The following is a 23088-nucleotide window of genomic DNA, read 5'->3' on the forward strand; positions in this document are numbered from 1 at the left end:
CGCTCAAGTGACAACGGAGCTCTGATCGTCGAAGAAAAAGATGAGAGTTCAAGAACCACCAAAGAAAGAAAGAAAGAGAATACACAAAGAAAGATTCGGACTTACGCCGACACGGTTTGTGGTTGCTTCACCACTTTGCGGAAATGAGCCGCCTTCGCGGCCACCTCTTCCCGCCTGGTGGCTGCCGCCCCGCCCCTGGGCTTCTTCGTTCGGCTGCCGAATAGACCCTGGGCAGCGCGACGCTTCTGCCCTCCACCCCGAGCAGGCTGCGCGGTGGAGGAGCCCGCGCCGCGTCCAGATGCCGGCTGGCGGCACGGGACGGCTTCGGCTTCATCCTCGTCCGGCCAGTCGTCGAAGGTAGCAGTGAACCCGGAGCCACCTGCTTCGCCGCCGGCTTGGCCACCGCCCGGCTCGACGACGTCGTCCATATGGACCGCCCCCAGGTCGGGGTCCTCCAGGTCGTGTTCGGTCCGGTCGGGGACGAAGCGGCGCTCCACGTCTGACCCGCCGGCTGGCCGAAGCAGAGGGCTCTGTCGAAGAACAAGCCGACTAAGTCAGAGTCGGCCAAGAGATGCTCGGCAACAAGGCTGAGAGAGAGAGAGAGAGAGAGAGAGAGAGAGAGAGAAAGAGACAAGGGGAGCATACCGTAGGCGGAGGATTGGCTCGGCTATATGGCTCCTTGCCGAACTGCCACTCTTCAGCGAGTTGGCAGTTTGCAAGGTAGTTCACCATGTAGGCGACCTCGTGGCGTGGCATCTCCTTGGTGCACATTCGGCTCGAATCGAGCTGGCCGCTCATCTGACAGATCAGATGAGGCCGGCTCTGGAGCGGAAGAACCCGGCGCGTGACGAACGCGGCCAGGAGGTCGGGCCCCGTCAGGCCCTCCGACTGGACCATCACCCGTAGTCGGGTGATGGCGGCGTTTCCCGCATGCGACAGCGTCACAGCCCGGAAGGACCACTGGGGCAGCCTGCCCGCCGGTGGGCCGGCTACGTAAGCCGGCAGGTTGATGTAGTCGCCCCGTGGAGTGATGTTCCGCACGTAGAAGTACGACTTCTGCCACTTCTTCACCGATTGGATCAGCGTGATGACGGGGAAGGGGTTGTCGGCGCCCGATCTCCACGACGCGATGAAGGCGCCGGTATGAGCCGGCACGCCCTTGCTGCGCGTGCCCAGCTTCGACTGGAAAAGCTCCTCCCAGAGCTCAAGGGTAGGGAGGACGCCGAGATAGCCCTCGCACAGGGTGACGAAGGCCGACAGCAGCACCACCGCATTGGGGGTGAGATGGTGCGGCTGGAGCTGATAGAATTCGAGCTAGGAGCGGAAGAAGGCGCTCACTGGCAAGCCGAAGCCGCGCAAGAAGTGCGAGCGGAAGACCACCCGCTCGCCCTCCTGCGGCCTCGGCGAGATTTCCTTCGCCGGCGCGAGGCGGACCTCCACTTTGTCCGCGCTGGGCAGCCGCCGCGTGTCGCAGAGGAAGTCGACGTGGTCGTCATGGACGATGGAGCCGTCCCAATCCCCGCCAAGCTGCTCTACGGCGGGAGGCATGGCGAAAGCTAGCACGACGGCGGAGGAGCGTGCGGTGGAAGAGCGCGGCGGCGAGGCGCTGTCGCGAGAACGGGCGAGCGAAGAAGACGGTGGAAGTAGGAGGAGCGTGCGAGGGCCTGCCGCCCTCCACCTCCCCCTACTTATAGCCTCACGAGGCCAAAGAGGCCGGACGTGGGGGGGAGACGTGGGATTAACTGCGCCCACTCCCTCCACGTCTCGCGTTTATTGCGCATAAGTGCGAGCCGAAACTGCCGCACGGAACGTGCGGGCGGTTTCGGGATACAAAGGATCCGCGCCTGGGCCAGGGCGCGGACGTGGCGGGCCCCCTCCCTGCGGCGACGTCCCGTCACGCGCGTGGGCTGGCAGGCTTTCCGGCCACGTGGTTCGCCGACGGCCCGTGGCCGGCCCGCGGCCCGGTGCACGTGCCAGCGGGTTCCCGCCCTCCGACTTCAGAAGATTTTGATTCAGGCGGCGCGCCTGACCAAGGCCGGCTCCCAGCTGCCGGCTTGTCAAGATAGGAAGTTGATCGAGCTTCTCAACCCCTACTCCACCTCGAAGCCCAATCAGCTTCGGGGACTACTGTCGGAGTAAATGGCCACGGGTAGCCCAACCAACTACCCCTGGTTCTTCAGAAAAATTATCAGGCCTTTGGGCCTTCAAGCACTCCAAGCATTTGGGCCGCCTTCCCTGGCCGGCTATCTCTGAAGCCGACTCCCGGAAGGCGACCCAGCCTCGAGCAACCTCTCCCCAGGACGACTACGGGGTGGCCGACTCCAAGAAGCCGGCCAAGAAGGACGCCGGCTCCTAGCAGCCGACCCAGCCTCGAGCAACCTCTCCCCAGGACGACTACAGGAGGCCGTACGGGACGGCCGTCTCCCGTGCGGCTCGGCACTGTGGCCATGCTAGCCTCGACGTCATCCACGACCAACTCCTGTACGGCCCAAGGACTGCGGGCCCCTTCAGCCAGAGAGAGGCGTGAAGGCGGCCCGGCCTTTCCCAGTCGGCCAAGAGCATAGCCGGCCTCCAGAAGTCGGCTACTCCCTTCCTCGAAGCAGGAGCCCCATTAAGGAGACAAGACGAGGTAAGGCTACAGTGATAGCCCCCGAGGCGGCCCACTGTAGCCACGCTTACCTCGACAAAGCCCTCGTCATCATAGGCGAGGCTACAGTAAGCAGCCGCCGACAAGACCCTAGGCGGTGGGGCCGACCTGTCGACCAAGTAGCCGGCAGCCGGCGGGACCCACCAGCCGGCGGGACCCACCAGCCGGCGGGACCCAGCAGCCGGCGGAGAAGCCGGCGAGCGTAGACACTGACGGCTGGGACCAGCTCCCAGTCGGATTACCATTGTACCCCGGGGGTAGGCCTATATAAACCCCCCGGTGCACCCATGCAAAGGGTTCGCTCCCAAGCATAGTTGGCCTCTGAGCATAGAGTTGCCTTCTTAGCATAGCACACACACCATAGATAGAGAGAAGCAAGAGCTAGCCTTGTTCTTCTTCTCCCTTGATCTCAACAGCTCTAGGAGCGATTGTAGCTACCTTTCATCGATCTAATGATCATGCGGAGACCCCGCAGAGCAGGACTAGGGGTGTTATCTCCTCGGAGAGCCCCGAACCTGGGTAAGATCCGCCGGCGTGCATGTCTTCGCCTCATCCCGTTTCCAGGCACCGGCGACGTTTTATTGGCTCCCACAATGATAAGCCATCCCTTGGCATATGTCGCACCAACCACCCGACAGTGAGGGTCCCCGCACACCACTCACGAGAATAGAGAGTCCCCCATAAACAATTAAGGCAGGCAATGTGGCAGTTTCAGCTCTCTCATATGTTTCAATGTTTGTACTTTTTTGGCAGTTGAACTCTCTGTACATACCCACAAAACGCCATACCTTATCAGCATCTTATGTGATCCGTTCTCCGTACATACCCATAAAACGTCATACCATGTAAACATCTTTTGTGATCCGTAACGTCAATAGGGCGGGACTGATCCATAATGGTGAATGTTTGCTTACATTACATGGCCAGTGTCTGAATGTACACAATGCGACCAATATTGCATAGGCATTAAGAAAATCTTGTACACACATAGCTCACATACAAATGTACATGTACACACAAAGAATAAAGTCAGAATTTTTCGACATTTGAAATGATTCCATGGAGCCCAAGATTCATTTATGTTTTTTTCAATTCCCACTTGAACGCAAGTTGCCATTCCTTTGGAGTAGCCAACAGCCCAACATTGTCCAAGTTCCAAACTAGGAAACTTATTACTGTCCAGATTAAAAAAAGAGGCCCGGCAAGGCAGGAGACTTGGCTGGCTTGCCTGGCAGCCAAATCCAATCCAAATCCCAATCCGACCTGTTTATTAGGACCCTCCTTCTATTCCTCTTCGCCTCTGACTCTGGAATCTCATCCACCAACCATCTACCCTACCCTACTGCTCACCCACCAGCGCCCAGCTGCGATCGCACCAGCTAGCCGGCCACTACTTCTACCAGCACTCGACTTCCCCAGAAAGTCCAAACGCGGCACAGCGCGGCAGTCAAACCCGAGGCGGTCACGACGAGGAGGCGGCACGGCAGCCAAATGCGCGCGTGATCCCCGGGGGGCCGGCGATCCGTGCTGACGGCGTGGGCGGCAATGGGCCGCCGGATCGACCTCTCCGGCGCGGAGATCCGCGCCGACCACGGCGACGGCAGCCCGCCCATCTTCCTCCCCCGCCAGCCCGCCGCATCCCCGCTCCTCGCCCTCGACATCGGAGGTAGAAATTCATAATTTTTATAAGCTCCCGGCTGCTTCTGAATTCTGGATTTCCGGTTGGTCTCGGTGGTCTTTATGCTGCTGGCTGAGGGTGAGGGTGCCGCGGTCGCAGGGACCCTGATAAAGCTGGTGTACACGGCGAGCTGCGGCGGCGAGGAGGAGCTGCGGTTCGCCAAGTTCGAGAGGCGGCGGCTGGACGACTGCTTCGACTTCGTCCGGGCCCAAGGCCTCCTAGGCTGCAACGGTACGTCTGTGCTACCGTCGCTCTCTGCAGCGCCGAATTGGTTGATTCTTTCTCTAGCCCATTTGGCTTCCTGGCACGGTTAGTCACGCAATGTGGAGACTGGAGAATTGGGTGACCCTGCTCCACTGGAAAATAAGCAGGATAGGATGGCTTGATCAGCAGCTGTTACTTGCTCGTGAGCTAGGGTGTTCTTCAGAGCATTCAGAAGTTTGTGCTGTCGACTTGTAGCTCATGATCAATTTTAGGAAGAGGGGAATCTAGCATTTAGCTGTTGACAGCAGTTAACAGCATTTGCAATCGCTCTTCTCTGCGATGCAAATACAGTGCTTTACTCTGTTTTCACTCTGTCAAGTTTCAGCTTCTGCCCAACTAAAAATAAAGGTTTCAGCTTCTGTTGTTTGATGATTTAGTTATGTGTTGGAGTTTTATCTTTATCGTGGGTTGAAGTGTAACATTTTCATGCCAGGGACAACGACAGGGTCAAGCAAAGAAAATATGACACTGAAGGTACGATTTGTTGTTCTTGTGTTAGCAAGTACTCCCTCCGTTCCGATTTACTTTGAACTAAAACCACGACAAGTAAATCGGAATGGAGGGAGTAGCAACGACCTTTTGGGCTTATGACCCACAAGATGAATACGTTAATAAAAATGGAGATCACTTATGCAGTTAGCACTTGGAAGTTCTTATCGATTTATTTTCTGTAACTTGTATGACATGCTTTACCTCCTCTCTTACCCAAAATGTAAATTTTCAAATGACACATTCATTCTGCACCAGTGCCTTGGACAGTTACATGGGATTTGGTTCGCTATCAACATCCCTGAAACTCTATAAGAGTATTTATTAGTGCTCCTGTCAACATCCACCAAAATCATCCTTACCAGTTACAATTTATTGTTAAAAATAGTTCTTGAAATTAATTTTCATGGACCCACGCTGTCGATAATAAATACTCTTATAGAGTTGCAGAATAAAGTATTGTCGTCAGGCGACAGATTGCAACTGTTTTTGGTGCATCAGGGAACACAGATATCACCTCCTGAGTTAATACTTGGCATACTTGTAGGCTTTAGCTGAGGCAAATCCCTCGTTTATTCTGCTGCCCCAAGTATCATAATTGCAAACACAAGAATGCTGAATGATGTGTACTTGTGAATTCTGATTGCTTGAATACATATGCAAATATCTTAAATGGATAATGTGGAGCGTATTAATGTCGGTTTGCACTTTGGCAAAATCCACATCCACTAAAATCATTCTTACTATTTACAATTTATTGTTAAAAATAATTCTTGAAATTAATTTTCATGGACCTACGCTATCACTAATAAATACTCCTAAAGAGTTGCAGGAACAAAGTTTTGTCGCCAAGCGACAGAGTGTAACTGTTTTTGGCGCGTTTAGGAAACATAGATTTCGCCCCTATAGTTGAAACTTGTGCATACTTGTAGCTGAGGCAAATCCCTCGTTTATTCTGCTGCCCCAAGTATCATAATTGCAAACACAAGAATGCTGAATGATGTGTACTTGTGAATTCTGATTGCTTGAATACATATGCAAATATCTTAAATGGATAATGTGGAGCGTATTAATGTCGGTTTGCACTTTGGCAAAATCCACACCCACTAAAATCATTCTTACTATTTACAATTTATTGTTAAAAATAATTCTTGAAATTAATTTTCATGGACCTACGCTATCACTAATAAATACTCCTAAAGAGTTGCAGGAACAAAGTTTTGTCGCCAAGCGACAGAGTGTAACTGTTTTTGGCGCGTTTAGGAAACATAGATTTCGCCCCTATAGTTGAAACTTGTGCATACTTGTAGCTGAGGCAAAACCCTTGGCAACTCGGCTGCCTCAAGTATCAATAATTGCAAACACAAGAATGACCAATAATGTGTCCTTGTGAATTCTGATTTCCATATTGAATATACCTTTGCTTGAGAATTTAGAACTTAATATTGTCTGTTTGTGTTTTGTATTACAGCCTTGTTTAATGTTTAACACGTACCCTTGTCATTTTATTTTGTATTGTTTGATTGTTAGAAGTATGCTTTATCTGAGGTGGATTGTAATATAGCTTGACCAGAATCGACTGTAATGGAGATCATTTGCAGGCAACAGGTGGTGGATCATATAAATTTGGTGATGATTTTCGGCAAAAATTAGGTGTTAGTCTTGACAAGCTTGATGAAATGGACAGTGTTGTTTCTGGAGCAAACTTTTTGTTACAGGTGAGTTGTAAGCTGCTCTCATCATACCACATGTCTTCTCATTTGGATACTGAACTTTAAAAATTCTTTCACATTGTAACACTGCTTAGATATGGTTATTTCCGGTTAATATTTTGTAAGGTATTACTGCATTCTTGATATTTAGTTCTCATTTAGATCTGGTTTTCCATTTAACTGATGCTTCCTTGCAGAATGTTCCTGGCGCAGCCTTCACACACATGAGTGGGAAGATGAACTCGATTGATATTTCCCCAGATAACTTGTTTCCTTACCTTCTTGTGAATATTGGCTCAGGAGTTAGCATATTAAAGGTTGCACTTCTTCGTCATCATGATTCTCATATGGAAATACAGCAGAATGCAGCTCATATAACCATGTGTTATCAAGTATAATGCAGGTCACTGGAAATGGAAAATTTGAAAGGGTAACTGGGACACATATTGGTGGCGGTACTATGTTTGGGTTAGCAAAACTATTAACAGGCTGCAAGAGGTAATGTGTTTTCTTTTGAATCATAAATATCTTGGTTTACATATTTTTCCCACTAATATATTATTATTCTCTTAGTTATGATGAATTCCTGCAATTAAGCCAGAAAGGGGACAATTTTGTACTTGATCTAGTTGTGAAGGATATATGCGGGGAGCTTGCCTGCCAGAAGGTTTGCCATTACCCTCCTTGATTTGTTGTTGCAGTTCTATGTACTTGCCTTTTCTTTTGTGGTAGTTTTGATAGTCCAGTTGTGCCCTAGTGTGTAGGTCAATTCTGCCAGACTTGAATATTTGCTAGGAGAATATTGATAGTTTCATTGCTTGCTTATGATTCTGTTACGACTTGGTGGTATAAGTACTTATGCTTACCTTGAATTAACTTGTTCATCAAGATTGCTTGGAAAGCAATATGGCTACTGGGAGCATTGTGTTTAGAATAATTGATGAAGCACATTGAAATCTTTATGTTGACAATATTTATATTGTATTAAAATAATTAATTCTTTCGCACATCATGAATTAGCATCGGTCCTTATAGATTACTGATTTATCCTTTCCTAATATGTTTCAGCAAGGACTGTCAACTTCGACTCTTGCTTCTAGCTTTGGAAAAGTTATTACTTCTATGAAAAAGCTAGCAGATTACAAGCCTGAAGACCTTGCATCCGCATTGTTGAGTGCCTTTACTTACAATATTGCACAAGTGAGTTTATGTTATGTGCTCCTGCATCTTATTAAATTATACTTATTGTCTCAGCTACTCATAGCTGTTTACATGGATGGCACTCAACCTCGCTTTATTGGAAGAAAAGAAAAGCTAAGAAGACATACTTGTTGATCTGAAGAAGAAATGCATAGTAGTATAACGACTTTTACTGGAGAAAAGAGGCATAGGGTTTACTCATTCTATGCCACAAAGTGTTTTTTTATCTTGAGACAAACTGTTTCAGTAAAAGCATTTTGATTTTGTTTAAACGTCCTTAAGCATGTTATTAATAGGAATAATAGCATTATAAGAAAAACATTTTATGGGATACTTTCACCGAATGTTGCTTCTGTAGTCCCTGATGCCTGCTATAGAAAAGAGTAAAGAGCCATGTGGTTTTTCAGTCTGCTTTATCTTCTCCAGCTTGGTAGCTTAGGAATTTATGGGGGCATTATGCTGCGATTGATCTCTCCTTTTTTTCTTTGCTTAGTAGTTGTAAAATACATTATGCTTTCTGATAAATGAAACCGGAGGGGGAGCCCCTTATAAAAAAAGGGTACTTTCACGGTTTCCCCTATTGGTGCTGGTCTATTGTTGTCTATTGAAATATGGGTTCATATCACACTCTTGGTATGTGTCCTGCAGATTTCTTTCCTTGTTGCATCACTCTTGGGCCTCAGAAGGGTCTTTTTTGGTGGGTCATACATACGTGGACACAAGAGCACAATGGATAATATTTCTTATGCACTAAACTTCTGGTGAGCATTTTATATTTTCCAAATGTATTCCTCTTGATGAGCAACTGTTCATATAAAAAAAATATAGAATGCTTGTATTTAGTAGTATAAGTTTGTGGTCCTTAAGAGGATTCTAAAGAAACTCCTTTTGGTTTCTCATTGAATGTTTCTACTCTTATTTTATCAACCTTGGAAAGAATCTTAACATTTGAGGTATGTCATTCAGGTCAGAGAGTCAAATGCAAGCTTCATTCTTGCAACATGAAGGGTATTTAGGTGCTCTTGGTGCCTTGATGAGTTACGGGGATCCCAGAGATGAAAACTTGAACCTCGAGGAATCTCAAGAGGTCAGCTCCTATGATATCATTTTCTTGCACACTACAAGAAACACGACAAGTTTGAGTATCGTGTTTTATTTAAGTAAAATGCTTGTCCATAATGTACACTAGTAGGAACAAATTGAACCCATTTTCAAGTACTCCCTCTGTCCCAAATTAAGTGACTCGACTTTGCACTAACTTTAGTACAAAGTTGAGTCACTTATTTTGGGACGGAGGGAGTAAATCAGAAGTGAAGGACTGATCTACCATTCCATTTGTATGGTTGTGGCTTGGACGCCAGAACAATAACACATAGTTTTTTATGCATATAAGTCTTGTGAATAGGCACGATGCAGAAATAAATAAATGTTATTGTGGTTAGAGTGATTTATCTTTCCAAGCTTCATTGTTGGTTTTCCCCACTGTTGTAGGAGAACAGCCATGAGGCAGCAGGTCCTACTGATGTGACATCAGCAGACGAACATAACGATAGCAACATATTTCCTTATCTCCTTGTTAATATTGGATCTGGTGTCAGCATGATAGAGGTTAGCCAGTACACCGCTTTCATTCTTTTTATTATTTGTGTACTAGCACTTTTATCAGCAAAAGCAATCTTGTCAGGTAATTGGTAAGGGGAAGTTTGAGCGAATTATCGGATCACATCTGGGTGGTGGTACTATCCTTGGTCTTGCAAGGCTTTTAACTGGCTGTTCAAGGTACTATCGATTTAGCTTGTGTGCTTATAAGATGTAGGAATGTTCCTTGATACATGATTAAACAATCTCTGAATTTTCCTTGTGGCTTGTAGTTATGAGGAATTCTTGGATTTGAGCCGGAGGGGTGATAATTTGGCTGTAGATTTGACTGTTGGAGACATTTATGGAGAGCGTGGTTATCCAAAGGTATTTGATCTATACTCTGGAAGAATATATTTTTCTGTGAGATTTCTGCTATAATAATAATATTAACATTTATTGCAGAATTGAACAGCAGTCTCACCAGCTGTTGTACAGATTTGAAGATTAGTTTTAGGGCTTTGACATATCATGGAAATTGTGAATCTGTGATACACAAGGCGATCAGTATGCCCATTAATTTTTCTCTCTTTGCGCCAGATTGGTCTTCCAGCATCCACTACCGCAGCAAGCTTTGGAAAAGTGAACTCGGGCAAACTTTCAGAGTACAAAGCAGAAGATCTCGCAGCAGCTCTACTCAACTCTTTCACATACAACATTGGACAGGTATTTTCTCCAGATATTGGAATTACCAGGCACCATCATGAAGTATCCTCTGATGTGTTCTTATTTCTTATCTAGATAGCCTACTTTGTGGCTAATCTATCAGGCCTAAAGAGAATCTTCTTTCGAGGTGCTTATGTCTGTGGTCATGAGAAGACTATGGACAAGATTTCTCGTTCCCTCAAGTACTGGTAAGGAATTTTCTACGTGGATACCGTGCAAAATATCTTTGCAGTTGTAAAAAAAAATTCGCTATCCAGGAACAGGAGAAGAATTGTTGCACTATGACCAGGCAATTGAAAATTGCTTCTCTCCTTTTGTTTTGCTCCCAGGTCCAAAGGTGAAGTTCAAACGACATTTCTGTGTCACGAAGGGTTCTTGGGAACCCTGGGTGCATTCTGGAGTTATGAGAACATGGGCATTGATGGCTTGGCATCACATGAAGTCATTAGGGAGGTCTTGCTTGGTGCTCCGTACACCGGACAGTTCCCATCTTCACCATTGACTCGAGAGCAGGAAAATGTAGGTGACACGGAGTAGCAATCTAATCAGAATACCAACATTCTCTTGAGTAGTCCATTGTCAACCTCGATACTTTCCCCTTCTCATTGGCATTTCACCTTGTATATATGTGCTTCTTTTAGGGGGGCAATACAACCGCTGAAGCTGAGATGGAGAGGCTGCGGCGTGACAACGCGGTTCTGAAGTCCGAGCTTGAGCGGTTACAAAGGGAGAATACAGAGCTGAAAGCCAGGTTAGTGAAATCCGATGAAGCGGCTACCTTGTAAAGCAATAAAAAGCCGAAGAATGTCTCCATGGTAAAAATAACAAGATAGTGAGATGTGGGGGCACAAACAGCCTCAGCTTGTTGTAACCTGTAATAGTCTTGGCGATGGTTCAAAGGTTGTCTACAGAAATGGAATCTCCCATAGGTAGTTACCCAAAATTAGGACCGTTCATATAGTGAGTTCATGTTGTATGTTTATTTTTATTTTTATACAGTGTGTTTGTATCTATTTCATTTTTGTAGGCTTTATTGCCTGTCTTGTAAATATGGAAGCAGTACTCTAAAGTAATCAATAAAATCAGTTCTCATAATTTATTGATAAATGTGTGTTGCACTTAAGAATTGGATTTCCCTGTTTCTCTTCCCGAATCAAGTTTTTTTTTAATAAAAGATAAAGTTTTGGTGAAATGCTAGGCGTGATAGTAGTCGAGCATTATTTGTTTTTCTTTAACTCTACCCATGGTCACTAGGACCAAGTTTTTTTTAAAGCGAGGCACCATGTGGAGACTGCACCTCGAACGTCGGAGAGATATCCTTCCCCGGATTGGCCAAAATGGAAGGATTCCAGCGGGGTAAATGAATGAAATATTTAGCAGGATTACCAACCAAGATTGAACATATTATTGCATTCGAACAAAATTCCACATAAAATTGTAGCATAATGCAACAAAATTGAGGCCGTCATCATTTCTGTCATTTTGTTGCACTAGCATAGTGGCCAACACACGTGTGAAGGCATTGTCTTTACTGTTTGGTGTGTTAAACGTGCTTTAAAAAATTAATGTATGCTTTCATGAATATACATACGGTGCCACAAAAGATAAGAAATAATGCATTATTACAACAATAATAAATTATGCTAAACATAATATCACGTATTGTTGAAGATTGATTCACTGCCGATCTTATGAAGTACCACGAAGTCGTAAAGAACTGTAGAGAAAGGGGTGGTGTCCGAAAGGATCTCGTTGGAGACAATAGATACATCATGGTTTTACCTTAGGTTTAGGGTCCTATGGGTAATATCCCTACGTGAATTGACATCTACAAAGTATACTGCTAAATATTCCTGGCGAGGTCCATAGAAAGCTAGGTCACATTAGTGTAGTCTCCGGAAGGTGGTGATCTTAGGCAATTCCTGGCGAGGTCTTTACACATGTTGACCCCTACCGGTAACATGCGAACTATCTTCGAGGCGACTCATGAGGAAAAAATCACCCGGACATAGCATGTCCATCCTTATGTCCTCCAAGTGTCTACTCTCGCACGACTAGTGCGAGCCATGGGGTCTGGGTGGGGGTCTCTAGACACTCTTTGGTTGACTCAGCCTATGAAAGCATGTAGGTTGTACCCCTTCGATAGTACATTATTACTCATTGACACATATGCGTCTAACATCTTTAACCATCTTCAATTTGTTAATGAATAATTAGTATGCTATATCCAAAATTCGTAGCTTAATGATCATACATGTTTTTTTGTTGATAATGATCATACATGTTGTTTGTACATGATATTAAGTTATTATATATAATTAAAGTCATATGGTGAGGTAGGTCGTAGTTTTCATCAGATTTTACAGCAACACGTGGGAGTTCCCCAAATATTGGTCCGACTAATGACAAGAATTCAACAATAGCAATGGCTAGAAGATGTTTAGATCATCTAGAGAAATAAATTTGCTTCATGGAGTATGTAAAAAAGACTTCCTTGTTAAGATGTAGGATAGCTAAACAATGGGAACAAATTTGCATTTGAGTAACCTTGCCCAAAGTTGTCTTACTATCATCTACTTGCTACATGTCGAGGAAAATTATGTCGATGTGATTTTTTTGGTCACAAAGGTATGCTAGGGTCACCATGGATCTCTAGACAATGATTTACCCAGGCTCGAGCCCTTTTGGGATGGGTATAGCCCTATTCCTGCTTTTATTGGATTATATCTCGAGATATAGTACAATTGTGGTTACAATGTGGAAACCTAGCGATATGATACACAGCTGGACGACTATGATGGACGAAATAGGCGAGGTGCTATGGACTCCTAGGGCTTTTGTCCCTCTTGAAAATTATGGTTGTGTTGAACCTGGTAGCGCTTCATCCACTTGCAGTGATTTGCTATCCTATATATACTAGCGGCATAGCAGTGGCCTCATCTTCACTGAGTAGGTGTCCGCTGCACATAAGTATGATTCCAAATTGTGGAGGAGTAAAACTTGTCGTCTCTTTCCAAGGACCCGCATGGTTTCCAAGGACCCGCAAGGTTTCCTCTTAGGAACTAGGATCATATACCGACTAGGTTGGTTGGCTCCTTGTGGGTCCCATTGGACTTACATATACTAGGCTTGTACAACCCATATACGACATATATTATATAGGAATATGGTAGTAGGACTATCACATCACTACATTTTAAAATACGTAATTTTGTTTTTTTTGCAGGAAAAATACAATTTTGAGACATGGACATAGTCTTTTATGATAAAACTTTGGCCATTCTTTCCTATACCAGCATTCTTCTAAAATAAGATAACAAATGTATTTCAGCACAAATGTAATGAAAATTTTCACAATATCGGTGGTGATGCTTACGATGACTTATTGGTTAGGGTAGTATGCTAAAAAGGGCCCATCAGATTTACAAAACATATGGTCTCATTTTTGTGAGGTTTTCTGATATATTTTCGATAATATTGTGCCTTAATATGCAATAGCTATAGTCAAGAGTTCCAAGAAATGGTACAGTAACATTGTATTTCCAGCTTCTCGCAAAAATACATTGTATTTCTTGCTACTCCATCCAAGAATAATCACTTATAGACTAGTTGCTTAATCTAAGAAAAATAGACAATCGAATGGTCGTGAGATTTTTTATTGAGTAACAAGGAACTAAAATATACGAGGACTTCACTTCTTTTATGTGGGTGTGGAACTTCCAAGCCTTTTCTCTCTTACAAATAAGAACTTGAGCGGCTCATTTTAGTAAAGAATTATATCCAAAAAGATGTAGATCTATTTGTATTTTTTATTCTAGTTAATAAATTGTTGTATTTTCATTGTTTGTATACTGCATAGATCGGTTAATAACATGGTGTGTGTTTTCTCTGCCACATCATAGTTTTTCTCACACGTCATGCCACGTCAAAGTACATGCACTATTTGTGATTACAAATCAAATCCACGAATATATCGATCGAGAAACACTACCGAGGATCACAAGCAATGACTAAGATAACAACAAGGCTATGAAACCACCAGACATATGAACAAAAGATTGAGTTGAAATTTAAGAACCACAAAATGATTCTCTTTATTAGTAAAGCAAATGTTGAGCAACGGGAGCTCACATATGCATATATGCATGCCACACATCCACGGACGGAGCATGCTTATTCATTCATGGGCGACGGATCTATCTATCTTTATATGTCCAAACCGAGGCAGTATGGGGCGTTGTGAACGGTCATCACGTTGCAGTGCCCCGGCGTAACGAGCACCTTGGCGAAGTCCCTCTGGGGCTCCCTGGGGCATCCGGGGAGGTCCTTGAGCACGCTGGAATTGGGATCAGACCTCCGCCCTATGAAGTAGCGCACTGCCTCGCACCGGCAATGCTGCGAGGCGTCGTAAAGCTCCTTGCAGCACCGATCCCTTGGGGTGTTCCCCGGCTCGGTGGACACCGCCGACCCGGATATGCTGATGCCACAGGTTTGCTGTGCGACATACTCCCGGCAGCCTTCAAGCGGGTTGATCGGAAGGCCCATCCCGGCGTAGCAATATGGACCTGTGGCTGTGGCGGCGGCGAAGACGGAGACCAGGACGGTGGCCAAGAGGAGGGGGGAGATGCTAGACTTGGACGCCATGTTATTCTTTCTAGCCTTGTCCGGTTTGTTGGTGTAGTTTCTTGAGTTGTGCACTGCACTAGTGGTTGTAAGCAATACCGACTACACTTGCTTGCATATATACCTGATAAAAGCAAGAAAGCTCCAGCTATTAACTAAATCTGTTGTGCTATATGACGATTATGGTGAGCTAGAGTGCACTTAATTAGTTTGTTGGAACAGAATTTGGAGGGAAATGTAATTGGCTTTGTGTGGAAGCATTGAGATATTCGTAGCTGATCGGGCCTAGCTTTTCCTGTGATGGTTGATGTGGCATCCTTTTTTTTTCAAACCATGTGGCATCCTTTTCTTCTCTTGTCAAGTTGTCATCGGTGCTTAAAGTGGAGCCTTTAGCTAGTTTATACGTGCAAACCTTGTTAAAACTAACAACAGATTTTGTTTTTGCGCCATGTGAGATCATGTGATAATCGGCTATGCGTATGAGTAACTTCGCAAAGCATTGATTTTCAAAGTTATTCGCAAGTCAAGTGTATGCATACAGATAGGATACAACTCACACCCCCCCCCCCCCCCCCCCCCCCCCCCACCCCACCCCTCCCTTTTTTTTGAGGGAACCATTTTGTGAAACAATGGCTACCTCCATGTACCCGTTTTGGTCTGAGCCCAATAATACGACAAAGGCCTAGCCCATTTCGTTTGATGTTTGATGTTATTTCCCCAAAAACAGAGTCAGTGCCATCATCATGTCACTGTGCCCAATATATTGAATCTTGCCGTCTTGTAAGATTTTTCTTCCGGATAGTTTGAAAAGTTTTTGTAATGAAAAATTCACAATGTGAACTATAGAGCCGCTAACTTATGTACTGATGCAGACTAAGGCATAGCCTAGTGGTGGGAAGGGGCTGATGTCTTCCCGCCCACCTAGGTTCAAGGCATGGTACTTGCAATTTGGGTTTGTTGCACCAATTATACTGTAGGGGGTTTGCTTACAGTCTTTCTGTCAAAAAAAAAAAACTTATGTACTGATCACTCACATTGACAGAATTGATAGACATGCATGGTCCATGACACAAGATCCCATGAGGATTTATATATAACTACTCCCTCCATTCACAAATATAAGATGTTTTTGAATATTCCAATATGGACTATATACAGATTGAAATGAGTAAACAAACACACGTTTCCATGATACAAGATCCCACGAGGATTTATATATAACTACTCCCTCCATTCACAAATATAAGATGTTTTTGAATATTCCAATATGACTATATACAGATTGAAATGAGTAAACAAACGCACTAAAACGTGTCTAGATACATTCAACTTTAGTAAAAGTTAGAACATGTAATATTGGTGAACGGAGGGAGTAGTAAATATGCATGTGCGTTGCACATGCAACCATATATTTTTTCTCTCACTCATCTTAGCTATGAGGGAACATTTAAACAAAAATCAATAAAAATAAGTCTAAGAGTAACTTTTGTAGAATGCTGAAAAAACTGAGCCTTTTTATATTGGCTTCAAAGGGGCTCTTTAAAAATATTTATCAACTCCAAAGCTAACGTGTAAAGCCTTCATATCCCCCCAACCTTTTCATATTTCTCTTCAATTTGTGTGTATATATGACTTCCTCTTCATATTTCTCTTTAATTTGTATATATATGACCCCCCCCCCCCTCTCTTCATATTTCTCTTTAATTTGTTATGTAAGACTCCCTCTTCATATTTATCTGTAATTTGTATGTATATGACTCCATTACTCCAATTTCACATGAATATGTGGCAAACTTATATATTTCGACATCACACAATGTAGCAACATTTGAAAGGCATAATTTTCAGACTTCCAACTTCAAATTCAAATATAGCACAGATAAGGTCTAGATGCGACACACTACATATGCCTAGACATAGATAGATTCCTAATGCGACACATATATAGATACGTTATGATAACTACACATGTATAGGAATGCAATGGGATGACATATGATGGCCCATGGTTGTCGCCATCGTGGGAGGAGGAGGGGGAATATATCTCTGATGGCGGCGACGGTTGCCTTGCAGCCTTTCTGCACCTCTCCCACTCGGCTCAGTGACGGAAGCCGCCATCGCGGCCTTGACCATGCACATTTGTTTGGTCGCGGTTGTAGTTGTGGCATGGGTCTCAATGATCTAGGATTTCGCAAGTGAGCATAATGCAACAAAATTAAGGAGTAGGGTATTTTGGTGACCGGGCTCCATGGAGCCCTTTATTTTTGGAAAATTCAAAATTCAAACTTTCTGATTAAAAAAAATCTGAAAAAAATATGCAACTATACAAGGATGAAATGTATATTCATGTAAAAATTCAGGATGAAGTACCTCAAAATGCGATATGTACAAAAAAGACAAAATTCTGGAGTTTGAGGTGAATAGTATCATGTGTTGAAAAGCACTAGATTTGTTTTTTCCTTTTGCACAGCCCTCATTTCATCGTATTTTTTCCTGAAAATTTACACACATATACATTATGCCTCCGTGTATATCTGTATTTTTTCAGAATTTTTTAAAATGTAAAAAATATGAATTTTGATGAATTTTGAATTTTGCAAAAGGAGGCTTCCATGGAGCTCGGCCTCCAAAAGCAATTTTCGCTAAATTAAGGCCTTTCTCATTTTTTTCTTTCGTTACATAAAAATGTGGCAGCAGGCACCATATGCCAACAGTTTTTCTTTTCTTTGCGCAAAATAGATAGATCCATCTCTATGCATATTGTGCGGCAGCCGGCAATGTGGAATAGGTCCGGTGTACCTACTTTCCAAAATTTAGCCAAAAAGCCATATTGGGTCGTGAAAATGCCCTAAAAATGACGCACATATATGCCGGTTCATATTGCAACTTTTAATTTATGCGACAATGATTTGGCAAAATAGAAAAAAATATCGATGCCTGAGAGATTCGAACTCTCGCGGGCAGAGCCCATGTACTTAGCAGGCACACGCCTTAGCCACTCGGCCAAAGGGTCGTTGTTGAAAAGATTCTCACACAATATTACTCAACAGGCACGCAAAGCATGTCATTTGTGTTCTTTGGCCGTCAATTGATTTTCGAGAATTGCAATTCATTTTGCCTCCACGTGGCATGTCTCACCCGTGTACACGTCAGGCTGAGGAGGCAAAGCGATGGCTTTCCTCGGACGATTGACACAAACTGACCACCTTGCGCGGTTTCCCACGAGCAGCTCGCATCGCCTGACTCCTGGTGACTCGCCACTCGCCAGAGCAAATCGCAGACGCTACAGCTAAGCTGCCTTGTGGCAGCAAGCAATGGACTTGCGAGCCAAGCAAGCGCGCATGGGGCTGGACGCCATGCACCGCCGATGAGCATGCAATTGCTTGTCTTGCAAGAACCGGCCACCGCCACCACCACCGCGTCCGGGCGGAAAACATGGCCGCCACGTGAGCTCACGTTATCCTGTCGCTGCATGCCGCCCTGTTAATTCCAGCCATTAGCCAGGGCCCGGCAAGCAAGAAAGCGCCCGAAAATGGTCGATTGCTTTGCCTTTTTCTCATTTCGAGTCGACCGAGGTTAGCCGCAAGCAAATGGATAGTGCGCCTTCGGAGCCAGTGGCCCTGCTGCTCATGACTCATGCGTGCCACCTCAGAGACGATCGCTTCCCAAGGCGGAGTTCAGAGCGCGTTCGTCCAGACACAGGTCCATGTGACAGAGACACAGTACACGATGATGAGCGAAGGTTCAGATGTGGGAAGAAAACGTGGAGGCTTGCACCACCTCCTACGCCGCTTGCGTGCAAGCCTCACACCGCCGGAAAAGCAACTTGACGCAACCCGCATGCCGGCCACCTCTACATATATATAAACAACGACCAATCGTACACAGGACACAGAAGCGGAGCACATTCTCTTCGACTGTAAGCCACTTACACATTTCGATCGCGCCGGTTCGTAGTCTCGTCGTGACATCGTCGGCGGCCAGTTGAGCTGGTTTAGTTGTTGGGGGAATGGGCAACGTGGTGGAGGCCGCGGCGGCCGCGATCTCGCCGGAGCTCGGCGACGCGCTGGCCAAGGTGGCCGTGTTCGCGCTGGTGCAGGGGCTGGTCTACCTCATCCTGCGCAAGTCCTCGGACGTCTTCTCCACGGCCAGCGCGGCGAGGTCCCTCAGCTTCCGGCCGATGCGGAGCATGAGCGTCCGGCGCGTGCTGGCGGCCTTCTCCGACGTCCCCGTCGGCGTTCCGGATGATGCCGGCTCGTCCGTGGCGCCGCAGGCCGGTGATGCCGACCGGCGCGCAGACTAGTTGAAGTGTTTTCTGTGTTGAGCTCATGTACGAGTCAGTGGCGCGTGCTTTCTTAGTTTCGTAGTTATCGTTGGTAGTGGTTGTTCATAAGAAAGGATTGTACGATGAACATAAGAAAGTTTGTGTATGTACAGTAGATTGAACTGCAATGGATCGTTCGATTTTAGTTTAAACGAAATCTGCTGCTGTTTCTGGCTGCTTATCGGGGCCGATAGCTGTTGCGTTGTGTTCAGCATGGTTTCAATCTTCAGAAGGCAGACTCCCCTTTTGCAAGATTGCTCCATATATATGGTCCAAAATGCAGCCTCCCTTTGTTTCTTTGGGAGGGAGACAACCAATATTACGTGAATTTTTGTATAGGACACTTAGGATTATGTGAGAATCTTTTCAACAACGACGCTTTGGCCGAGTGGTTAAGGCGTGTGCCTGCTAAGTACATGGGCTCTGCCCGCGAGAGTTCGAATCTCTCAGGCGTCGATATTTTTTTTCCTATATATTTTGCCGAATTATTGTTGCTTAAATTGAAAGTTGCAACACGAACCGGCATATATGTGCGTGGTTTGTACGGGATATGGCTTTTTGGCTAAATTTTGGAGAGTAGGTACTCCAGACCTATCCTATAGCACAATATGCATAGAGATGGATCTACTATCCCGCAAAGAAAAGAAATTTTGTTGGCATATGGGCATGGCCGCTACGACATTTTATATAAAAAGATTCTCACATAATATTGGCTGTCCCATACCAAAATTGCTTCACTCTGGCCTGAAATGCAGCCTCCCCTTCTTTTGGGTAGAGAGACAGCCAATATAATGGGGCCCGCCTCAATCCTTAGGAGGCCGAGCAATGCTACATTTACATGCAACTTTTTACAGACTTAGTCTTACGGAGAGTGATGGCATTATCAGATTGGAGGGAATGGGCCCCACTCTAGGAATTAGGGAGTGGGATAAATTAGGTGCTGCCAGCCCTGAATTCCCAGAGTGGTATCAACTAAGTCTGTAAAAAACTGCATGTATGTGTAGCATTTCTCTTAGGAGGCCCATCAAACCAAGTGGAGCCTTTTGCTAGTTAGCTCCATATATATGGGCCACATCGCATAGAACCCGCTTAGCTGTTGCAAGTAGTGTATGTGCATCTAGTGCCACCCCTAGTTGGTTTTGGAGTATTGACGACAAACGTGGTTGAGGGACTAATGTGTTTGTGAGAATTGCAGTACAACACAGGTAGAAGTCCCTCATTGATTCGGTTTACCTACCAGAGATGACCCCAAAAATGTGTGAAGATATTGAAGACAATGGTGGTTCGTGAAGACATTCACGTCGAAGATAATGACATGTGAATACATTCACTTGAAGACAATGAAGTGCGAAGACATAATTTCTTTCGTAGTTTCATTTCCTTCTTACTTGAGTCATAGAAACCACCGTACTGTTAAGTGGGGTCAAAGTGAACAAATTCAGAACACAGGTAGAAGTCCCTCATTGATTCGGTTTACCTACCAGAGATGACCCCAAAAATGTGTGAAGATATTGAAGACAATGGTGGTTCGTGAAGACATTCACGTCGAAGATAATGACATGTGAAGACATTCACTTGAAGACAATGAAGTGCGAAGACATAATTTCTTTCGTAGTTTCATTTCCTTCTTACTTGAGTCATAGAAACCACCGTACTGTTAAGTGGGGTCAAAGTGAACAAATTCAGAAGACTGACGTGATGCTCAACCAAAATCATATGTCTTCGTGCTAAGACAATGAGAGCAAATCTTATGCAGAGTTGGATGAGTCAGCTTTGCTTGTAGCCCAAGCCAAGCTGCCGCGTGCGTTTGAAATCCGACCATTGGACACGTGTCGGTTCCTTAGTGACCAAGGGTCATTTCGGACATATCATGTCGGGTTGCCTCCTGGCTATAAATAGCCCACCCCTACACCATAAATTGGTGGCTGCTCAGAGTTAGTGCACGACTTTTGTCGTTTGAGAGCAACCCACCTCCGAAGCCTTTGAGAGAGAGATCCTCGCGAGGACAAAACCCAAAACACCCAGAGCCAAAGAGTGTTAGGCATCACTGAAGTCTTCCTGTCTGCGTGACCTGAAGACTTATTACACTTGAGGACTGTGTATCCTCCAGCCGGTTAGGCGTCACGTTCTGAGAATCCAAAAGTAATTGTGGATCGTCAGTGAACAGAGTATGTGAAGGTTTGGAAGTCTACCTTGAAGACTTACTAGAGTGATTGATGTTGGGGAACGTAGCATGCAATTTCAAAAATTTCCTACGATCACGCAAGATCTATCTAGGAGATGCATAGGAACAAGAGGGGGAGAGTGTGTCCACATACCCTCGTAGACCGAAAGCGGAAGCATTAGGTTAACGCGGTCGGACGACACCTACGAGTTCGGCACATGTTCAGCTCGATGACGTCCCTCGAACTCTTGATCCAGCAGAGGGTCGAGGGAGAGTTTCGTCAGCACGACGGCGTGGTGACGGTGATGGTGATGTGATCCGCGCAGGGCTTCGCCTAAGCACTACGTGAATATGACCGAAGGAGTAAACCGTGGAGGGAGACGCCGCACACAGCTTGGAACAATTGGTGTGTCTCCAAGGGGTGCCCTGCCCACGTATATAAAGGAGGAAGAGGAGGAGGCCGGCCACCAAGGGGGTGCGCCATGGGGGGAGTCCTACTAGGACTCCAGTCCTAGTAGGATTCGGCCCCCTTTTTTTTTCCTTCTTCCGGAAGGGGAAAGGGGGAAAGGAGAGGGAGTAGGAGAAGGAAAGGGGGCACCGCCCCCTTCCCTAATACAATTCGGCCTCCTCCCTTGTGGGGGGCGTGACAGCCCTTTCTGGGCTGGTTAGCCTCCCTCCTATGGCCCATATCTTTCCCCGGGGGTTCCGGTAACCCCTCCGGTACTCCGGTATGTACCCAATACACTCTGGAACCCTTCCGGTGTCCGAATACTACCTTCCAATATATCAATCTTTACCTCTCGACCATTTCGAGGCTCCTCGTCATGTCGTGATCTCATCCGGGACTCTGAACAGCCTTCGGTCACCAAAACACATAACTCATACAATACAAATCATCAGCGAACGTTAAGCGTGCGGACCCTACGGGTTCGAGAACTATGTAGAGATGACCGAGACACCTCTCCGGTCAATAACCAACAGCGGAACCTGGATGCTCATATTGGTTCCCACATATTCTACGAAGATCTTTATCAGTCGAACCGTTATGACAACATACGTTATTCCCTTTGTCATCGGTATGTTACTTGCCCGAGATTCGATCGTCGGTATCCTCATACCTAGTTCAATCTCGTTACCGGCAAGTCTCTTTACTCGTTATATAATGCATCATCCCGTAACTAACTCATTAGTCACATTTGCTTGCAAGGCTTATTATGATGTGCATTACCGAGAGGGCCCAGAGATACCTCTCCGATACTCGGAGTGACAAATCCTAATCTCGATCTATGCCAACCCAAAAAAACACCTTTGGAGATACCTGTAGAGCATCTTTATAATCACCCTTTTACGTTGTGACGTTTGATAGCACACAAGGTATTCCTCTGGTATTCAGGAGTTGCATAATCTCATAGTCAAAGGAGTATGTATAACTCATGAAGAAAGCAGTAGCAACAAAACTTAACGATCATTATGCTAAGCTAACGGATGGGTCTTGTCCATCATATCATTCTCATAATGATGTGATCCCATTCATCAAATGACAACAAATGTCTATGGTCAGGAAACTTAACCATCTTTGATTAACAAGCTAGTCTAGTAGAGGCATACTAGGGACACTTTGTTTTGTCTATGTATTCACACATGTATCAATTTTCCGGTTAATACAATTCTAGCATGAATAAT

General features: G+C 45.4%; 3 protein-coding genes and 2 non-coding genes across 5 annotated transcripts; 3 read left to right on the forward strand and 2 right to left on the reverse strand.

Moving 5' to 3' along the window:
• Nucleotides 1–3933: 3933 nt before the first annotated feature.
• On the forward strand, nt 3934–11401 carry LOC109735683 (pantothenate kinase 1). The gene is made up of 17 exons (XM_020294891.4): nt 3934–4313; nt 4425–4556; nt 5023–5063; nt 6680–6796; nt 6988–7107; nt 7194–7288; nt 7364–7457; nt 7859–7990; nt 8639–8751; nt 8957–9077; nt 9482–9598; nt 9675–9769; nt 9862–9955; nt 10169–10294; nt 10370–10482; nt 10624–10813; nt 10936–11401. The coding sequence occupies exons 1-17, from the start codon at nt 4193–4195 to the stop codon at nt 11077–11079; spliced, it is 1965 nt and encodes a 654-aa protein (XP_020150480.1). The 5' UTR covers nt 3934–4192; the 3' UTR covers nt 11080–11401.
• A 2951-nt stretch (nt 11402–14352) lies between these two features.
• Nucleotides 14353–15005, reverse strand: LOC109735685 (alpha-amylase/trypsin inhibitor CM1). Its single transcript, XM_020294893.4, has one exon. It carries the CDS (start codon nt 14936–14938, stop codon nt 14501–14503), a length of 438 nt encoding a protein of 145 aa, XP_020150482.1. The 5' UTR covers nt 14939–15005; the 3' UTR covers nt 14353–14500.
• Nucleotides 15006–17848: 2843 nt separating this feature from the next.
• On the reverse strand, nt 17849–17930 carry TRNAS-GCU (transfer RNA serine (anticodon GCU)). The gene has a single exon. It is a non-coding gene; the product is annotated as a tRNA-Ser (tRNA).
• Nucleotides 17931–18811: 881 nt separating this feature from the next.
• Nucleotides 18812–19398, forward strand: LOC109735684 (uncharacterized). The gene has a single exon (XM_020294892.4). It carries the CDS (start codon nt 18927–18929, stop codon nt 19218–19220), a length of 294 nt encoding a protein of 97 aa, XP_020150481.1. The 5' UTR covers nt 18812–18926; the 3' UTR covers nt 19221–19398.
• A 217-nt stretch (nt 19399–19615) lies between these two features.
• Nucleotides 19616–19697, forward strand: TRNAS-GCU (transfer RNA serine (anticodon GCU)). The gene has a single exon. It is a non-coding gene; the product is annotated as a tRNA-Ser (tRNA).
• The last annotated feature ends 3391 nt before the right edge of the window (nt 19698–23088 follow it).

The sequence above is a fragment of the Aegilops tauschii genome, chromosome 7 (genome assembly GCF_002575655.3).
Source record: "Aegilops tauschii subsp. strangulata cultivar AL8/78 chromosome 7, Aet v6.0, whole genome shotgun sequence".
NCBI classification, from domain to species: domain Eukaryota; kingdom Viridiplantae; phylum Streptophyta; class Magnoliopsida; order Poales; family Poaceae; genus Aegilops; species Aegilops tauschii.